At 43.5% G+C, this 21,369-nt stretch overlaps 1 protein-coding gene across 1 annotated transcript in view; it reads left to right on the top strand.

The window, feature by feature from the left end:
• The window catches only part of TIAM2 (TIAM Rac1 associated GEF 2), a 226,628-nt gene that overhangs the window by 85,822 nt on the left and 119,437 nt on the right, over positions 1–21,369 (top strand). The window contains exons 5-6 of the mRNA XM_075064570.1: positions 6,442–6,614; positions 10,738–10,962. Of these exons, the coding sequence (XP_074920671.1) occupies positions 6,442–6,614; positions 10,738–10,962 (398 nt within the window). The remainder of the gene's footprint in view (positions 1–6,441; positions 6,615–10,737; positions 10,963–21,369) is intronic.

The raw sequence follows: 21,369 nt of genomic DNA on the forward strand, positions 1-21,369 counted from the left end.
TCCCTTTGTTAACCCTTTGCAGGTGAAAGAAACATTAACCCTTAGCTATCTGTTTATGACAGTGGTGCACTGAGATATCTTGAAGCCTTGATGTGTCAACACAGTCAGTCAGTTCCCCAGCGTCTTGACCCTGGCTGTCTTGTGCACCAGGTAGGTATGTCATGGAGAGCCATGTGCCTCTGTGCTGCAGCACAGACACATAAGGGACATCCCATAGTGCTGCTGCCTTCTGTGCTGAGGGAGTTAAGGCAGTAGTGGTAGACAGGGCTGGTGCAAGGATATTTTACGCTCTAGGCAAAACTTCCATCTTGCGCCCCTCCGCCCCCCGCACATCGGTTCATTGAGGGGCAAATCCAACGAGCCTTTGCAGACTCTAGGGGCCAGCCGTGCCCAGGGGTGCTCCCCAGACCAAGTTCCTCCCTCCCCGCTCCCTGAACTCCCCTGGAGAATGCACAGCCCCTCTGCGAGCATTCCCCACCCAACCCTGGCGGCCCCTGCCTCGAGTCCACTTGCTGTCTATGCCAGGCTTGGGCCACTGCAGCAACTCGTCAACGAGGAGCCGTCTTCCGAAGGCACCGGAGAGCCAGAGCGTCCTGCTTGCGGTGGCGGTGGCGAACCCCAGCCATGGAGGTGCCGGCACGGTGCAGGGGGGCAGCAGCCCTGCAAAGGCAGCGGCGCGGCTAGCGGGGAGCAGCCTCGCCTCCCACTCCTCCTACCCAGGCTGCGGCCTTCCTCCCTCCCCTCCCTGGGACTCCTGCAGCAGATACATGCTGTGGGCGGCGGCCTCCGTGTGTCCCCCAGGTTCCCCCCTTGTCGCACTCTGGCTCTGCAGCTCCTGGGAGTGTGAGCCACCGCCACCACCCCTCCCAGAGCAGGCTCAGGGCCCTGTGCCCCAGGGGTGGTGGCAGCTCACATGCCCGGGAGCCACAGAGCCCAAGCACGGCAAGGGGGGCACACAGGGGCCACTGCCCGCATGCATCTTCTGCAGCCTGCAGGATCCCGGGGGAGGGGGCGCCAGGCCGCAGCCTGGGAGGGGCGCAGCTGTTCCCCACTAGCGGTGCTGCCGCTTTTGCAGGGCTGCTGCCCCCCCATGCCGCAAGCCGACACTCTGGCTCTCCAGTGCCTCCAGAAGGGCAGCTCCTCCCTTCCGAGCTAGGGCACTGCTTTTTGGCGCCCCCAACCACTTGACACCTTAGGCAACCGCCTAGTAGTTGCACCTGCCCTGGTGGCAGAGGAAGCCCTTCTAGCACCTAAATCTCTACAGAGGGGCACTGGATTCCCTTTCTCCCTAGAACCCTGGTGCAGCCCTGGTACTCTCCAGTCCAGCCATGACCCCGTGTCCGTGGCACAAAACTTACTTCTCTGCTATGACAACTCACATCCCACCAATTCCTCCCCACCTGTTGCTGTCCCACATCACCACTGCCCTCTACACCAGGGATTCTTAATCCTTTTTCTTTCCAAGCCCCCCCCCCCAACGTGCTATAAAAACTCCACGGCCCACCTGTGCCCAGTAACTGGTTTACTGCACACAAAAGCCAGGGCTGGCGTTAGGGGATAGCAAGCAGAGCAATTGCCTGGGGCCCCATGCCACAGGGCAACCCTGCCGCAAAGTTGCATTGCTCAGGCTTTGGCTTCAGCCCCAGATGGTGGGGCTCAGGACTCTGGGCTTCAGCCCCATGCGGTGGGGCTTTGGCTTTCTGCCCTGAGCCCCAGCAAGTCTAACACTGGTCCTACTTGGTGAACTCCCTGACACCTGCTTGCGGCCCCTCAGGAGCTCTTGGACTGCTGGTTGAGAACCACTGGTCTACACTCCTCACTCTTCTCCCCCATGCTTCCCTTGCCAGGAGACAGCACAGTGTGGAGCTAATCTGTTGGGTGGTGGGGGGAGGGAAAGCTGGTTGTGGGTTGGTGGATGACTGTTGTGTCGGAGCTAAGGTTGCATGTTTGCTGCTGAGTGTAATGGAGGAAGTAGGTGTGTTACCAGCAGCGGATGGGTGTCAGCAAATATGTGAAGGAAAATCAACATACAATTTGTTGTGGGGAGGTGGAGGAATTTAACAGGCGATTTCCTAAATTGTATAGATTACACTGCTGGGAATTGCCTTTTAGTTAATATAATGCTAAATTAGTAAGTAAGGAAATAGTCAAAGTGAATGGTTTCCTAGCATGTTTGAGACTGGAAGAGAGAATATAATAACCTTCCCACAGGTTTCACTTTTCAAAATAATTACCTGACTCACACCTGGGTCTAGACTTGAAGAAAAATAAATACTGTGCTGTAAGTATTGGCGACGTTCAAAATATTGCAATGTCAACTCATACAAAGTAAACCAGCAGGAAAGAAAAAAATATAGTAATTCTGCTCTATAATTCTGAGATCTGTTGTTAAGTGATCAAAATGCCGTCAGACTGAGGCTATGTCTACACTATGTACCTTTTAGCTATGCAGCTGTGCTGCTAAAAGTGCGCAGTGTAGCTGCTCTTTGTCGGCAGGAGAGAGCTCTCCCACCGACCAAAAAAAAAAAAATAATAATAATAATAATAATTCTACCCCCAACGGGAGGCGGTAGTTTTATTGGTGGGAGAGCTCTCCTGCCAACAAAATGCTGTTCACACTGGCATTTTTCGTCACTAAAACGTTTGTCATTTGGAGTGTGTTTTTTTCTTTTCAGACCCCTAAATGACAACAGTTTTACTAATGAAAGGCCAGTGTAGACAAAGCCTTAATTAACAGGTTAAATCACTTTTCTTTATCACTAGATGAGGCAGTAAAATGAATCATGCCTGCAAATAGTATATGTAAAGAGAAAAAAAAGTATCTGAATACCACTCTTTCCTCACCTTTGTTTAGACACTGAAGTGTAAATATGAGTTTAATCTGTCTTTTGAAAGATTTCTTAAGTACCAGCAAAACACCTTACTCTAAATATGTTACACTTGTTTTGTGTGAGTCTTATTACTGTATCTTGAATGCTTTTCACATGGGATTAGTGTTATAGTTACCTTCATGGTGATGGATCTTTTTGTCTTTGTTAGTTGTTCATAAATAGACATTTCCTTCATTTCCTTGATCATACATACACTTTACTTCTCTTGCAAAGATTTTTGTTGCCAAAACAAACTTGTCTGTGTGGATTTCAAGGTCTCCTTCTTTTATTTTAATTTAATGTATTTATTTATATAACATACTATATTAAGATCAAGAAACTTGCTTCAGAATTCCTTGTGTAGATTTTGATCAAATCTTGGTTTAATTGGTTCTGGAAATTTAAATAACCAAGATATAAATACATTTTTAAAAGAGCCACGTGTGTGAATGAGAACAGCATGTTTCTCTGCATTCTGTTGATATGTGTTTAATTATAAATATGCAAAAGGCTTACAACCTTCTGGTTACCTGCCAGACTTGGATTTATCAGTGTCCTGAGGCCTCCACTTTACTTAGTATGCTGACAAGACCTGAGCTTGAATAGTAAACCTTTAACGAGGGGAACTCTCCTTCCCATTTGTCCCCTCTAATTAATTTATTTTAACAAGGGAAATTGCTTTCCCACCAATTCCCCCTCAGTACAAGGTTTGATCAAAACACATAGACTATAATCTGTTCCAGTGCAGCATCAGAAATAGGGAGAATGTGTGGACCTATCTATTTATAAGGGTCATAGTTCTGCTGTTACTTCGCTAAACTCTAAAACACGCCCTGCTCCTCTGAAAAACTTAATATTAGTGGAAAACTACCAGGATAAAAATATGTATTAAAATACCCTTCCTTATGTTCTTATAACAAGTTGAGGGTATTAGAAAGAATTTAAAAATGTAATTTACACTTTTTAAAAACAGAACAGTAAATCCAGATAAGTCAAAATACTTTGAGATGGTACAGTGCCCTCTGACTAAAGAAAACTGGGAAATATATACAAGAATAAAGCACCAACCCATTAAAACTAGGTTTGAATGCTAAACCTCTAACCCAAACTCTGCATAACCTCATAATCCAGTTATGTCTGTGCAAGATGTGTGTGCATAGTGGCTGTAAAACGCTGCTGCTGATGTATGTAAGTGCAGAATTTGGATTTGGAACTGCTACGCCCACTCTGCTGAGCTATAAGTGACTACAGTAGGCACAATGCATCTTATTTTAGAGCAAATCATGCCCCTGTCACAGCATCTGCACAGAGCCCTTAGTGTGGCTCTATTGTATGGGGAAGCAGAGCATAGCAGGCTGGTGACAAAGCTGCAGCTACATTGGCCAGTTCTGTCAGACACCCTAGGTGTGTATGTGTTTGTAGCAAAGGGCACATAAAAGTCTGTGTAGGCTGCTCCAGCTGTTGTTGGGCTGCAGTGACCTCAGTGGGCTTTACTAGGGAAAGAATTCTTTCCTCTGAGTATTAACCTAGCACTCAAGCTGCCTGGGTGCTAATTTCTGAATTTACTGTTTACATTTAATTCACATTAGAGAATGAAATGAAACTGGTCAGATTCACTTTTGTTTCTCTTAATTCTCTATAGAGATGGGTCACAACCAGAACATTGGCTCCAAACTCCATAAGTCCTTAACAGCCAGAATGCACTGATCGCTATAATGGGTTAAACTGGAGAGCAGAATCCAAACAACCCTGAATTGTGAGGAGGTTTCAAGCTGGAGCTGGTTTTACATCTAAACTTGGTGACCTAGGTTGCACCTCCAGTTCCCATGAACTAGAACACTGTGATTTTGGATTTCCAACACATGTCAGGGGAACATTAAAAATGGGGAGGAAATCTATTTTCAATTGATGTTTTTAAAAAGAATGTGTAAAACAGAAACATTTCTATTTGTATTTTAGGTTGTATGACATCCCCATCACACACCATCATAAGTGCGCGCGCGCACCTGAGCGCACACACACAGAGATGCACCACTATTCTCACAATCACCACTTTAGAGCAAAACTTAAATTTTGGCCCTAAACAGCATTACAGTGCCTCTTAATTTGAAAAATGGTGGGAAAAGGTAGAATGTTAATCCTTGTTTGTCAGTTTCAAACCCTTTACTGTATATTTCTGTAGTTCAGGACAGATATATATTCATAGATTAAAAAGCCAGAAGGGACCATTGTGATCATCTAGTCTGACCTCCTATATAACACAGGCCATAGGAATTCCCTGAATTAATTCCTGTTAAATTAGAGCAGATCTTTTAGAACAAATGTTCAACTTTGATTTATAAATTGCCAGTGATGGATCCTCGGTAAACAGTTCCAGTGGTTAATTACCCTCACTGTTAAAAAAAAAAATTTGCACCTCATTTCTAGTCTGAATTAGTGTAGCTTCAACTTCCAGGTATTGGCTCTTGTTATACCCTTTGCCTGCTAGATTGAAGACCTCTCTATTGTCAAATTTCTCTTCACTGTGTAGATACTTATAGATTGCAATCAGGTCACCCCAACCATCTCTTTGTTATATATATGAGTATCAGCTTAGTTACTGAGTTTTAGTTCCAGGATGCAGATGTGGCAATCTGCAATCTGGCATGTCGTTCTATCTGAAAAACTGGGAATGCAGTCCAAGAAAGGGAAATCCTTTAAAACATCCAAGTTATTTGGATAGCGATCAGTGTCTTACTACAGAATTTGCAGATAGAAACAAGGGAACCAAAGTTAATCTCCAGAGATGCTTACTCATTTTCTACATATTTGAAGATCAAAAGTACTGAGCATCTGCTAATCCCCTCTAGCAAATATTAAGGTTTCCCAGGTGACTGGGTGAGAAAGAACTGGCTCCATAAATTATTAAATAAACATAACAGCTTCTTCAGCTGAGCAGCCTTTTATGTGCTCTAGCACAGAGGTTTTCAACCTTTTCCTTTCTGAACCACCTCCACCACAATGTGCAATAAAAACTCTAGGGCCCACCAGTGCCACAGCAACTGCTTTTCTGCATACAAAAGCCACGGCCGGCATTAGGGCAGTTGCCTGGAGCCCCATGCCATAGGGGCCCCCACGATTCAGCTTCAGTCCCAGGTGGTAGGGCTCAGAGTCCCGGACTTCAGCCCCATGTGGTGAGGCTTCAGCTTTCTGCCCCTGGGCCCCAGCAAGTCTATTCTGGCCCTGCTTGGCAGACCCCGTGAAACCTGCTCACGGCTGCCTGAGGGACCCCAGATCCCTGGTTGAGAACCACTGCTCTAGCATTTTGACATTCTAAGTTTACTAAGCTATAATTTATTTTTTCAGCTCAAGTTTGTCTTTCAGAAAATATTTTTCCTGTTTATTAGTTATCAGTTTTCCCTTCTTATTGACAAAGCCACCATTAACCTTTGCCATTCTCTTGGTTTAATAATACTTCTCTTTCAAACTCCAACGGTGGACAGCAGTATGTCTGGCATCTTAATTCTTTATTCCTACAGCATGTCGTGTAAAAGAACGTTGGAAGCTCACTTCGTTTCTCTTTTTTTCAAAGGTTGTACCCTGCTGTTTTATGAGACTTATGGCAGGAATTCCATGGAACAGAGCAATTCACCAAGATACGCTCTATTTGCAGAGGACAGCATAGTGCAGTCTGTCCCTGAACATCCCAAGAAGGAAAATGTGTTTTGCCTCAGCAATTCTTTTGGCGATGTATATCTATTTCAGGTAATGATATTTATTTTTGTCTTCATATATCAGATAATTAATAATGTGCCCTGTACTGATTGACTGTTTGTTCCATAGCTCAGTGGTTTGAGCACTGGCCTGCTAAACCCAGGGTTGTGAGTTCAATCTTTGAGGTAGCCATTTAGGGATCTGGGGCAAAAATCTGGCTGGGGATTGGCCCTGCTTTGAGCAGGGGGTTGGACGAGATGACCTCCTGAGGTTTTATGAAACAATCCTCCCCCTCCTGCTCCTTTACAGTCTCTTCACCTTAGTTTCATTCCACAGCCATCCGTCTTCTCCACTGCCCTGTCACTGTCACTCCCTTTCCTTTCCATTTATCTGATCCCCTTCCCTTCCGCCCCCAAGAAATTGTGGAACTAACGTGCTGTTTTCTGCAATCACTTTGTTCACACTGCCTGTGTGTTCTACTCCTTTATCAACCTGTGTCTGTCCCATCTATTTAGATAGTAAGTGCTTTGGGGTAGGGACAGGGCAGTCAGCTGCTCTGTATTTGTATAGTGCAGGGGTCAGCAACCTTTCAGAAGTGGTGTTCCGAGTCTTCATTTATTCACTCTAATTTAAGGTTTCGCGTGCCGGTAATACATTTTAATGTTTTTAGAAGGTCTCTTTCTATAAATCTATAATATATAACTAAACTATTGTTGTATGTAAAGTAAATAAAGTTTTTTAAGAAGCTTCATTTAAAATGAAATTAAAATGCAGAGCACTCTGGACTGGTGGCCAGGACCTGGGCAGTGTGCCACTGAAAATCAGCTCGTGTGCCACCTTCGGCACGCGTGCCATAGGTTGCCTACCCCGGTATAGTGCCTGGCACAATGGGCCCCATTCTTGGTTGGCCCTTCTAATAAACATGATTAATAGTAGTAAGCTATCTATCTGTGCTAATGGGTGTGTTAGCTACATCTGTTTGTTTTTAAGACAAATCTTAGTCTGTACCTCAGACTTTCACTCAATTCTATCTTCAAGCAAAACTTTCATTGATGTGAATGGGGATTTTTGCCAGAAGGAGGACTGAGTGAAAACCAAGTGCCATGTTCTCCGCTCCATTAATGCTGTTTTTTGCTGGTTGGGGAAGGGAAAGGCAAGGGGTACGTAAGAAGAGGTGGGAACAGGGAGGGTAAGCCAGATGAGTAGCAGAGGAGATGATCAGAGTCAGTCAAGAGAGACAGAAACGATGAGAATTAGACAGCCAAATGTAATAAGAGCTTAAGTGAGCAGTGTACTGAGAAAGGTAACAGTAGAACAATGATGCTCAGATAGAGAACAAAAGAGATTGCGAAATGTCTGGTCCTGATGAGGAGGGCTACCGACACGAAATTAAAACAATATTTAACTGTGGTAACTGTTGCTGCTGTCATGATGTTAGAGCTCCTCCAGGTCTGTCACTGGTCCATTCAAGTGCATGCCACCCACAGCTACAGAAATAATAGAGGGGCTGGAATGGATGAGGTTGAAATATGCAGAGTGTAACTTATTCTGTAAGGCATCTATTGTTTGCCCGTTACAACCGATTGAAAATCAGCAGTATTCTCAAAATCCAGACACATCTATTAGCACTCCACAGTTCTATACGGACGGACCCATCCCTGACTCCATTAGCCTCAAAGGGAATTTTGCTTCTGCTAAGCATTGACATTTGGAACCCCCAAAAAGTAGTTAATAATCTAAGGAAACTAACCACTTGTCTGTATTACTGGAGAGGCTCATAACATCGAGCCATCTTCCTAAGGATAAATACATTGCTGCAAAGCTGCATTTTTTTAATTGATGTTTGCAGGCACTTTATAAAAATGCATCCTCCCTTGTCCTTCTGTGCTCCCTCCGCTAATTTGTGCTTATTTAAATATGCAGACGCCTGTCCTTGGAAATCAGTTTTGTGGCCACGATCCCTGTGACCAAATTGGACTGGAGGAAACTTACCTTCATAGCCTCTCAGTTTTACTTTTTAACTGGCTGGAGGATTGAGCCGTACAAATCGCTTCACCTCCACAACTCTCAGAAGTGCCCTTGTGCTTGCTGATTCTACAGCACTCACAGGCCTGGCAGGACTCACAAGTGAAAGATTGAGTGTAGCAATCATGGGGTACATCTGCATTGCAATAAAAAAAACACCGCATTGAGCAGTGGTCCCCAACGTGATGCCCACGGGGGCATTTACGTGCGCCTGCCTAGTGCCCAGCAGGGGAGAGAAGCCACAGCCCAACTCCTGCAGGCGCCGGTTTTCTCGGTCCCTGGCAGGCACGGCGCCGCGGCTTAAACTGGAGAGAAGCTGCGGCCCCGTGCCTGCCAGGGACAGAGAAATCCTGAGCTGCAGACTGTGGGCGCCAGTGTTCTCTGTCCCTGGCAGGCACGGAGCCGCGTCTTCTCTCCGGCTTCGAGAAACCATGACCCTGGCCTGCCGGGGACAGATAACTCCGGGGCTACTTGGGGCAGCAAAAAGTCAGGAGCTGGCCCTGGCCAGAGCCCTGCAGCTGGAGAGCCAGAGCATCATCCCCTGGAGCCGAGCCCGGGCTGCAGCAGCGAGAGGGGCTCCCGGAGTGTGTGAGGAGCCGGGGAGGGAGGGAAGCGGGACCCGGGAGGGAGGAGGGGTCCTGCTGCCGCCACCACTACTGCTCTGAGTCTCTTCAGGGTGGTGTGACATTTCACCGCCCGAGTGGGCTGTGCAGGGCGCTGCCGGGCTGGGAGGGGGGCATGGATCCTGGCTCGCGTGCTGATGGGGCAAGTGGCTGGGCAGCCCGAGCTGCCAGGGAGCTGCCCCCTCCTGCCCCCAGACTCAGCCCACTGCGCACGTCCCCTGCCTCAGCCCTGCGCGGCTTGCCCCAGGCCCCCACAGTGCCAGGGGCGGGAAGAGGCAGTGGCCGGCTCCAAGCAGGGCAGCCAGGGATACTGCCCCACTGGGGAAGCCCTGTGGCTCAGGCACCTGGGGGTCAGTGTCCATCCTCTTGGCTCTGCCTGCATGGGGCTGCGGAAGCAGTTGTCAGCACCTGGCCCTCTCAGCCCTTGCACCCCCAGTCCCGCTCACAGCCTCTTCACTTGTACCTCCCCCCATTGCTCCTTCTCCAAACCCCTTCCCCCTTGTTCTCTCCCTTCACCCGCACCTCTCCCCTTGTACCCTCCCCCAGCCCTCTCCTCCCGCACCTTTCCCTTCCCCTCTTCTCCCGCAGCCGTCCTGATACCCCTCTCCTCCTCCACAAGTACATCACACCCTGCTTTTCTGCCAGTGTACAGCCTTCAAGCACCCCCACACCCGCTCCTCTGCCTGAACCCTCTTTACTATATTCCCATCCCTTTCTGGGTACAAGGCTTGAGGGTTAGTCTCTATGCCTTCCATGTGCATTTGGGTGCATGTAGGGGGAGGGCACTGGTGGTGGGGGAAAAGTTCAGGGCTGGGGTGGGAGGCAGCCAAATTTTTTTTGCTTGGGGCAGCAAAAAACCTAGAGCCAGCCCTGCCCCGGCAGGCGTAGTGCCCAGCAGGGGAGAGAAGCCAGGGCCCCGCGCCTGCTGGGGACAGAGTACTCCGGGGCTGTGGGCGCTGGTGTTCTCTGTCCTCGCGGCTTCTCTCTGGATTCATATATTATGTAATATTAAATATGATGATTTTCATATTATTTAATGTACGAATACAAAATAAGCCTTGAAAAATTGTTGGCGCTTGCCACACTATTCTGAAAACATGAATGTGCTACTGGCCACAAAAAAGTTGGACCACTGGCATTGAGTCTCAGAGCCTGGGTCAGTTGACTCGGGTTTGCAGGGCTCAGGCTGCGGGGCTAAAAATTGCAGAGTAAACGTTCAGACTCAGACTGGAGCTCAGGTTCTGGGACCCGTCTGCCTCACGGGGTCGTGGAGCCTGGACTCCACACTGAGTCTGAACATCTACACTGAAATTTTATAGTCCCACAGCCCAAGTCAGCTGACCTGGGCCAGCCGCAGCCATGCTTGGGGTTTTTGAAAAGGCTAGCAGCACCTACTTAACTTAACTCAACACACATGCATAATTTAAAGCATCAAGCTCTTAGAAATCAAAGCACCTGACAAAAACTTCTTAGTATCACCTAAGTCCTCTTTGATTATAATGTTGCTTTCTTGATCTGTTATGTAGGCAACAAGCCAGACGGACCTGGAAAACTGGATTACAGCAATACACTCGGCTTGTGCTTCCCTCTTTGCAAAGAAACTTGGGAAAGAGGACACTGTCAGGCTTTTGAAAAACCAGACCAAGAGCCTTATCCAGAAGATTGACATGGATAGCAAAATGAAAAAGATGGCAGAATTACAGCTCTCAATTGTCAGTGATCCAAAAAACAGGAAAGCCATAGAGAATCAGGTACTACTCATCAATTTCTGCTATTGAGTTTTGTTACACAGGCTTGACTACAAAGGCTCACCTGCTCTGGGCTAAGATTTTGTTAATGTTTCCTAGGCTTGGAGAACAAGTGTCCCTATGGAGTCACACTTCAAAACAGGGAAATCAATGGCAGCTGTACAATGCCATACAAAAGACCTAGCCCGTAGTTATAGAAACTAACTACTACAACTTTGCCTGTAACGACGACTAATCAAGTTTCCACATATGGAAATGAATATTTCTGTCGCATGCTGCAAAAGTCAAACAAGGTCTATGTGATACTTGTGTTGGGTGAATTGCCAGACATTCCCGTCTTCTGCTCTTGTTGCTTATAGTGTATTAGCTGCTCATATAAGAATTAAGACTGAAACATCATTAACATATGGAACAAAACCAGGAGACAGTTATGGAATCTGAATACTTAATATTTAGGGCGAAATCCTCCAGTCTCTCTTTACACAAAGGCTTCCAAGGCTAGCTACACAAAAGGACTTAAGCACCTAACTGTCACTTTAGGAACCTCAATCTGCCCCCGAACTCTGTAGGCACCTAAACTTGCTCAGTGTCCAATACTAATTTTTGCAGTAAAAGTTCCTGATCTGCCTATGTTTCTGCCTCTCAGCCTATGCACAGCAGCCCCACGCCAGGTGTCTGGATGCCTAAGCCACAAAGCAGTGCACAAACCAGGGGGAGATAGGCATTTCTCTGCCTAACTTGCCTGCGGGGCCTGATCCAGTAATCATGTTCAGACCTTCCCTACCCTATTGGACCCCTATAGCCATTCTTACACGAAATGCTGGGGGTGTGGGAGGAGGACCTTCCTCATAGCTTCTAGTTTAGTGGCTAGGTTTCTCACCTGAGGCATAGGAGGCTCCTGGTCCAGAATGTTGCAAAACAAATCAAAAGTGTGGATTGCATTGATTTTTTTTTTTCTAAAAGTTAGGAGTGGCAATGCTCAGCATCACCACACCTAAGTTCCTTTGTGAATCTAGTGCCTAATGACGGTTTTGCCTGGGTAAAGACTGAGGATCCAAAGCCAATTAAGTGAATAAAGATACTTCCTTTGATTTAAGTGGGGTTTGGATCAGACCCTCAGTCTTGTGACCTAAACTCAGATATGATTTCCAGGGGGGAGAATCTATTGTACTGTACTACTTTATAACCTGCAATTCAGTAATAGAAGTAATGCAGGTAAATAATTAAATATTTATCCATCCATTTAAAGGAACAGACTTTTAACAGTTGAGGGTGATTCATGGATATAGTCTTAATGAGGGCATATTAATTTCTCCTAATTACATAGTCCAAGGCTTGAATATCTCCATTGTTTCCCAGTCTGTTTCACTGAAAAAAATGGGTTGTAGTCTTTTGCAATTAAAATCCATCACTGGCACTGCAGAAGATTCATTCCCATTAAACTTCTATTTAAGAATTTCTCGCAAGGTCAAGTAAATGATGCAAAGAGTGAGAGAGATCATTCACAAACAGGGCGTAGTTTGCTCACAATGAATTCGTATTGAGACTTTTCTCTGGCTTTTATCTCACTAATTGCTATATGATCTCTTATTGCAACTGCTAAATGTTTGTTGGCCATGTCAAATGGGTGAGAGAGCAATAGATAACGTTGCTTTCTAAACTCTTAATTCACAAGTCACAGCATAGGGCGCATTAAAAAGACCTTAAAATATAATTTTAAAATTAATGATTTTGAAATCATATTCCTCAGCTTTAATTCCATGTAGCTTAGTTTGTTTTTAACCAGTTTCGTAAACAGTGGCACTATAGATTATGGGGCAATTCCGCATAGGAATTTGATCTATAACTTTAGTCTACGTAAATGGGAGTCATGTGTATAGATGACTGTACCTCTTCCTCAGTTTTCCTATGTGTCTAATGTATAACAACGTAGGCTGGTGCTCTAGTTTATTAATAATGATTTTAGTTACTCCTCCGTAGAACTTCATGTGTGAAATCTTGACCCCACTGATGTCCTTGGGAATTTTGTGATTGACTTCATTGGGCTAAGATTTCATACTAAGTGGTTGAATTTAGGACCCAGTCTTGCACTTTGTAAAATCTCTGGGATTAGTACCATCCAAGGGAAAATTTTACTGTAGGAACCTATGACTCCCCAAGACTTACAGCTTCTATCTTCCTCAACATCTGTGTTGTTTAAAAAGCAAGATACTGAATGCCTCTGCTTTGGTGGGAGGGGAGTTTAGACAGTGGGAGATATCTACGTACCTGCAGCATGTGGTTCTTCTCATACCATTCACCAGCCTCTGAAAAGGGGTTGCAGTACGGGAATCTGTACATGTGAATTTTTAAGTATGTGTACATATTTAAATGTGTGTACACATGTTTTTAAACGTTCAGTTATTTAGGAGTCTGGGGAGTTTAATAGTATTGGGTTTGATTGCTAGTATTTGATAAAGAATGATTGCATTTCTAACATTTGGCAATCCAAAGAATTTTAAAGTTTTTTAAATAATATTTGCTCTCCCCCCAAAAAAGACACCAAGAAGAAGGTGTTATTTTTATAACTCTCTGCCTCAGGGCTTGTTGATATTTCGGCTGCGAGACAGGTAGCCAAAGTATCTCCTAGATCAGGGACTGCCTCCATCTGTAGATGTAGTGTTTTTAGAGCCACATGGGACCCCAGTCCAGTAATAGCAGACTTAGAGCCTTCTTACAAAGAATGGTGACCCACTGCATAGGCTTTAAAATAATTAAATCCACTGTGTGGGGGAAACCCACAAAGGGTGTGCTGTAACTACAGATACAAAGGTCTTGGGAGGGGCTATATCTAATGGATTAGCTCTGAGTCTGAAATCTGTTTGCCATCTCATGGATCTGGGAGCTGTGATATATTTGTCTTTGTCTACGTACATCATACATTTTTTTATGGGTGGGATTTTCAAAAGCACTCCACCTTGGGCTCACTCTTTTCCCATTGAAGTCAATAGTAAAACTCTCATTGAATTAAATGGGAAGGGAGATAGGACAAAGTAGTATGGGATTTTGAGAAGCACTCTAAACATCTCAGTTCATACCCTTCTCAGAACTAACAGCACTAGTACAGTTACTTCTGTTCTGGAGCTGCAGTAGCATTTAGGCACCAAACATTGTGAGGGCAATTTTTTTGTACATAAGGGCCTGTACATGAAGTGGGTACATATACACTTATCTTCAGCCACAGCTTAGGCACCAACATTTAACCACTTTGGCTCACTTAATTGTTAAACACGTGTACGGTTGTGTAGTAGGCAAATAAATCATAATATATGCTACAATCATGGGACCCAGTTTAACTATCATTAAAGGCAATGAAAACACTCCCTTTGACTTCAGTGGAAGTGGGGTCAGGTGCATGTCCAGGAGATCTTTAAATAGAATTATTTAAAAAAGAATATTGCAAAATAAATCAAAAGTAGGGGCCTGCATCTGTGCATGTGGAGAACATCTATTAGCATGAATGGAAAGTCCACAGTGGACAGAAGGCAGTATGTATCTCTTAATGTTTTTATTAATGTATTTGCTACTTTTCAATCACATGGCTGTTTCCCTCCCTGTTCCTCTTTGTTTTGTTAGGAATTTCTTTTAAAAGAAAGAATCATATGGAATAATTTCGAGTAATATTGTCTCGAATGCATTCTGGGCTTCTTTCTGCAGGTTCTAAAATGGCAGCATAATCGTGTTTTTTGAATAATTTTGATGTAGCTGCCATGATTCACATTTGCTGTGGACATTATACTTGACTCACTTGTCAGATGGTTGTGAGGAGAGGTATTTTTCTTTTTATTAGCAGGCAGTAAAACAATGAAATGTTAATGGGAAAAGCAGACACATGCTTGGAATTACTTTCATGGGAGTTTTTCCTAGGTTTCCTTTAGCTAAGTGTATTTTGTCTGTCACCTTAAAAGCCAAAATAACAAGATCAATAGGACTGCATTCTGCTCTCCCAAAGTCATCTTGAAATATACTGTACTAGTTCCCTTTCACCTGCCTCTGTCTTCTCTCTCATTGCTACTTAGAGGGCAATGCATTACATGGTTTGTTTAACATTTAACAAGTTATTTTTCTGTTTAACATGTAATAGATTTCTCCTTCAGTAACAAACATTTATAAGATCATGACTTTAATTTCAAGCTATTTTATTGTGCAAACTGACTTCCCAAGCTCCAACTTTTCATAATTATTTTTAAAGAATGAAATTTAATAGTTTTAGATAATAATATACATGAGTAAAAAGTCACAGTACCCATTCTCCAAGGTAATCTTTTCAAATGCACTTTGCTGGGTCCTTGCTGCTTTTGCTGCAAGAGAAATACAGCTTTAGTTGCAATCGATCCAGTTACTTTTTTTTAAATTGGTGCACTCGGGGACTAACAATTGATAGCTAGATTTATTGGGTCAGAGCATCAGGTGATGTAAATCAATGTCACTTCATTGAGAACAATAGACTACACTAATTTGCATCAGCTGAGCTTCTAGCCCATTATTTTTTACTGTGTAAAATTCTTTCTCTCCATCCTCAGTAAAATGCTTCCATTTTAGTGATAGCTCACCACTATGGAAAGAAGTAACTAGGCAGGGAGAGAAGTTAGGGAAATGTTCTTCTGATCTTCACGCTGGTGCGTTTGCCATTTTGCAGATCCTGAATCAAGAAAGGAAATCCAACCAAGGTTTTGAATAAAATATTTTTTTTAAACTTAAGATGTAGAGCATCTCTGCATTTGGAGAAACTGTGTTGGAGCCTGGAGATTATGGACTGCAGGCTAATTCTTCTTTGCAGAAGGCAAGTTGCCTAATAAGTTTGGGCCCCAATTAAGCAAATTTCATAAGCATATGCCTAACTTTTAAGCATGTGAATAGTCCGATGGGGTTACTCACTTGCCTGAAGTTGAGCACATGCCTAGTGCCTTACAGAATCAGGGCCTTGATGCTGGTGCTATGACCCTGAAATGATGACTCCTTTCCATTCTGTGGTCAATGTGGGAAATATTCTGTACATCTGTACTTCCAGCGATAAGAAAGTGACATTGATTGGAAAAAGCTAGCTGTCTGTAGTTTTTTCTCCCTGTGTATTCTTCTTGTTATTTCAGGATATTTTCTTTAATGTTTCTTAACTTATTAGACAGAATGGTAAATAAAGGATACTATTGATTTTACGTTAATGTTGTTTTACTATGTTCTCTTTCATATTTCATGTCTTTGATTTCAAAGTTCTAGTGATAGCTGAAGTAACCCTTATGTTATACAAATTCCTGGAAGAGTGCCATAGTTGCTGCTTTAAGTTCTCTGTAGGAACACATGACAAAATAACAAGATCTTTTCACAGTCCCCTGATAGTGAGTGACTCATTCATCCAGATGGGTGCAATATGGATTGTGTCTGAGAACTGAAGAATGGAATGCAAAGAGTTTTTTGTGGTGTTTGTAATGTGGTCAAAAAGCTGTTTCTATAAAACTGCAGGGATTTTTTCTTTTAAATCTATGGGGCCACAGTAGGTTCCCCAGATCAGCTTCTAAAGATGCATTCTGTATGAAAAAAAGTCTCAGGGCAAAATCCTGCACTTCTTACTCATGCAAGTAGTTCTGTTGCAATCATTTCTGTTGCAAGGAGCACAGTGTTTTGTGTATGGGGAAAAAAAATCACATCAGTTTAAAGTGTTGGATATATCTTTTCCTTCTCCTCACCTTTACCTGGGCTCCTTTCGCTTTGTTTGGGGCAATGGGAAGAATTTGTTTTAAAAATCATATCATGTGTCAAGGATTTTTATTCTTTTTGTAACTCTGGCTCAGTCTGTGTGAGCACAAAGCTTTTTCATGTGAGAGTTTTTAAAGCAATCTTTAAGTGTGTTTTGTCTGTATTTGTCCCCTCTGCATGCCAGTCACCTTTTACTTCTGACACCCCATTTCAACCATTTGTGTGGAGATGGTTTTTGTTACACTGGGCTTTCCCTACCTAAAATGATCCTTCTCAGAGCTCCATGTAAAGAGCTGCATTCAAGAAGCCAAGAATAATACAACATAATCGTGACCAGCATCGATTGGCATTTTGGTCCAGATCCTCAAAGGTATTTAGGCACCTACCTCCCACAGAAATCAGTGAGAGTTGGCATCTAAATATCTTTCAGTATCACTTTAGGCCCTTATCTGTTAACTATTTACGTACATTTCAGTCCTGTAGCTGATCCTATAGGTTGATAAATTAGCACAGGTATGAACAGTGCAAGCATCTTAGCTCATCTCATGCTATAAGGATGTCATATATTTTACCCTTTAGTTGTTTTCCAGTTTCTTAATAGATTTTTCTCTGACCTAGGAGCCAGTTCTCCTAGTGATCTAAGAGCAATCCTTGCTTCCCAAATCCTTTCTCTCCCTGCTTCCTCTTGCACCTCAGCTATTGAAGCTTCTTCCTCCCCAGTCCAGGTATCTGCTGGAAAAATAATCCATCTTGCCTAGCACTCTAACCATGTTCAACCACTCTACAATTCCTCTAGTGACTCTCTGCCTAAATCATTCAAGTACTTCATCCATGTCTTCAAGATCTGCCACAATTTATCTCATTTCTTTCTGCCTTTGTTTCATTTTTTTTCTCTCAAGGCACTTAAGTGGATGCTCCCTTTGTTTTTCTCCCTCTCTAAAACTGGACCTCTGTTTCTGACCATAATGTATACAATGCCAATCCCTGTCCTCTTTTAACTCCCTTTCCAACACCCAGTTCTTCAAGGAGACTTTTAACCTCTGGCTGAGATTTTAAAACCAATGAGACTTGGATGCCATTTATGGGAATTGAGCATCCAGCCCCTCCTAGTTGGCTTTGAAGATTTCCAGCTATCAGTCAAAACATTTACTATTATGAACAAAATACTTGCAGTTACCTGGAAAAATTCTAGCTTGCCATGTGGCCAGGCAATCTGACTGTCCTCTCCTACAATTGATAATGGCTGGGTGGATGGCCAGAAGTGTTTTCTATTTGTGTTGTGTATGGTTTGTTTGTTTTTATTTATTTATTTAACGTCTCAAAACCATCAAGTCTGTTTAGCTAGCCTATCCTATATGTAACCACCTACTGTACCCATTATCATTCTTCTCCTCCTTCCATTCCCTACTATTGTTTGTTGCATTGACTTTTTTTTTTTTTTTTTTTACCTCTTGTCTTAAATTTAGAAGTAGGGGCCATTGTGTATGTGCATGATGGGGTTAAATCGTCTAGTCTTAACTCAGGCTGAAATAAATGGGATATTTGCCTCATTCAAGTTTAAAAGCAGAGTCAGGATTGTAGCTGCCAGCCCATGGATTGTAATTAACATGTTGGACCAGGATGTGTTTTACTTTGAAGTTGTTGCTTTTTAGATTGTAAGTTTTCCCCTTTAGTCTTCAAGTGTATCAATCATGGGCAGGGAGAATTATCATCGTTTAAAAGGTTTAGACAAGTAGCAGCTGGTATTGGTTCACAGTCTCCAATTGGTTCCAGACATCCTTGGTTTTGATAAGACTACAAGACAACCCCTGAAATTCCCTGCCCACAGCTTTTGCTAATGCCATTAAATGTAACATCATAATTACTGGTGCTTTTGGAGTTGATGAGCTAACATCCTGCGTGGTTGATAAACAGTCATATAATCCTTTCTCCAGGAGATCCTTGCATCATCTCTTCCTGTCCCTCCCCAATTTTTGCTTATATTTATTTAAAATACATTTCTGTAGAAAAGCTTACATGGGATTTTCAAAGGAGTTTAAGGAACTTTGGTGCCTAAACTCCATGCTTTTCGGAGAGTTGGTGGGCCTAACTCCCTGACTGTCCAGGAAAATCCCAACTCTGTCTGTTAAATGTGGAATTTTCAAATATATTCAGACTCAGCCTAACTTTGCCTCCTTTGAAAACTCCCATGACTACCGTGGGAGCTGACATAGGCAACAGCTGAACGTTTTTGAAAATTCCATTGTAAGGCTGTGTCTGCACTGCAGCTGGGAGGTGTAATTCCCAGCGGGTCTAGACTTACTCAGGCTAACTCTGCTCAAGGTAGCATGCTAAAAATAGCAGTGTGACTGCAGCAGCTTGCGCTACAGCTTGGGCTAATCACTCAAGTACAACCATGTCCAAGACCCCAGGTATGCGCTTGGGAGGCTAGCTCAAGCTGCTGTCTGTGCGAGTGCTATTTTGAGCAAAGCTTATGCATGTACTTCTACCCAGGCTGGGAATCACACCTTTCAGCTGCAGTGTAGACATACCCACCCTATGTGAAAAGACAGACCTGAGCTTTTTATTGTTGTGGAAATCTTGCAACACACTTTAATTCTGTGGGTGTCAATGAATGGAGAGGGAAGACTGCTGTTGAACCACATACTATATTATCCCATCCATGAAGTAGAGGTAGATGGAAAAGTGTCATATTAAGGGTGTCTTGTGAACGGAGTTGAAGTAAAGGGAAGCTTAAAATTAAGAACAATCATAAAATAAATCCAGGGTGTGTGGTGAGGGGAAGAGTTCCTTGAAGGATTTATGCACAAGCATATATATATGTGTTTAAAAGTTGTTTCTGGTGAGACTACACTAGGTATTTTCCTTATGTGAAGGGTATCTCTCTGTCTTTTTTTGTGTACATTTGTGTATCTCTTCTTTGTGACCTAAAACTGCATTTTTCAGAGAATAACACTCAAAGTTTTTTTTCTCTTTCTGGATTTACATAACACATAGTTTTTCTGATCAAGGATACTCTGAGATGGTATGTCACTGAAAAATTGGAGGGTCTCTCTTTGACTCTTTTTTAAGGAGCCTGAGAAGCTGATAACTCTGACCTGTGTAATAAAGCTTTATGTTTGTGAACATGTGTGTGAGGGGAGCAGTGGAGGAACAATAAATGAGGAACTCAAAGTGAATCCAGAACATTTAGTGGCTCCTCACTCAGTTGCAGTACAGCTCCTGCCACCGCCATCACTCCTGTTTCTTTATGATAAGAAGCCTGATTTACTCCTACATTACTCCATTCTTTTCACCGTTGAAATTAACAGACTTGCACCAGCATAAAACTGAAACAATGCAGTGGTGAATTGAGCTCTTTCGGTTGTCTGCAGGAGATGGGAGGGAAAAAAAGACAGTACTTGCCAACACTGGTAGCTCTGTTTCAGGAGACTTTCTGTGGTACCTCTACTTATGGAATAATTGCAATGCAAGAAAGAGAATTTAAAAAATCCTTTACCGTGGGAAATGGTCATTTTCCTGTTCAATGGAGCACAGACATTAAAACAAACATTTGGAGAAAACAAAAAGGGGTGTGCATGAAACATACTGCAGCATATCTCACTCCTTCAGAATGAATAATGTATTTGGAACCTCTGGTGTCTCAGGCCAGCATGTAGCTGGCAACTCAAGACTTGTCTACCTGAAGTGTTTTTGCACTGGTGAAGCTACACTCCCCCCATGCAGATGTGCTATACTATTGTAAAGCAGGATTTATACCAACAGGACTTATTGTGCTTTCAAACGCCATTGCAAAAATTCGTGATGTAGATGAGCCCTAAGAAATGTATAAGAAATAAGGCAGCAGGGCAGTAGAAAAGCAGTCTCACAACTCAGAGAGCTATTAGCAAGTTAAAACAGAAATGAAAAACCGATTGCAAAAATTAGGATATTGCGTAGCTTATTCAGAATTATCTGTTTTATTTTTTATTATTGAATCATTTCCTTGGTTACATCACTTGTGGTTGTGTCACTCATAAAGCATTAAGGACTGGGAAAGGGTGACTTGTCTGTGGATGACCTTGAAATTAAATTGAGTTGTCTATCAAGAAAATATGGTTGTTCCAGTGTTTTCCTGAAACCATACTTAACTACCTATGTGCACTCTTCCTGAAGTGTATTGGGGAGAGCAGCATTCAGAAGGAGCCAGCAGAATTTAGACTCATAGACTCATAGGTCAGGAGGGACCAATATGATCATCTAGTCTGACCTCCTGCACAAGGCAGTCCACAAAACCCTACCCATACACATTTATAACAACCCCTAACCCATGACTGAGTTATTGAAATCCTCAAAATTGTGATTTGAAGACCTCAAGCTGCAGAGAATCCACCAGCAAGCGTACCCATGCCCCACTACTGCAAGAGGCGAAAAACCCCAAGGGCCTCTGCCAATTCCGCCCTGGAGCGAAACCCTCCCACAATATTATCGCGATCAGCTAAGACCCCGAGCATTGGGCAAGACTCACACTAGCACCCAAGAAAGATTCCTCTGCAGTAACGGCAGTTTCCGCATTCCCATCCAACAATCCCCTCACAGAAATCGAGCATACTTTCGCCGTAAACCAAGATAATTGCCCAATTAAACATCCATCATAACATCCCCTCCATATACTTATCAAGCGTTAATCTTAAAGCA

Source organism: Chelonoidis abingdonii, chromosome 3, assembly GCF_003597395.2.
Source record: "Chelonoidis abingdonii isolate Lonesome George chromosome 3, CheloAbing_2.0, whole genome shotgun sequence".
Taxonomy (NCBI): Eukaryota; Metazoa; Chordata; order Testudines; family Testudinidae; genus Chelonoidis; species Chelonoidis abingdonii.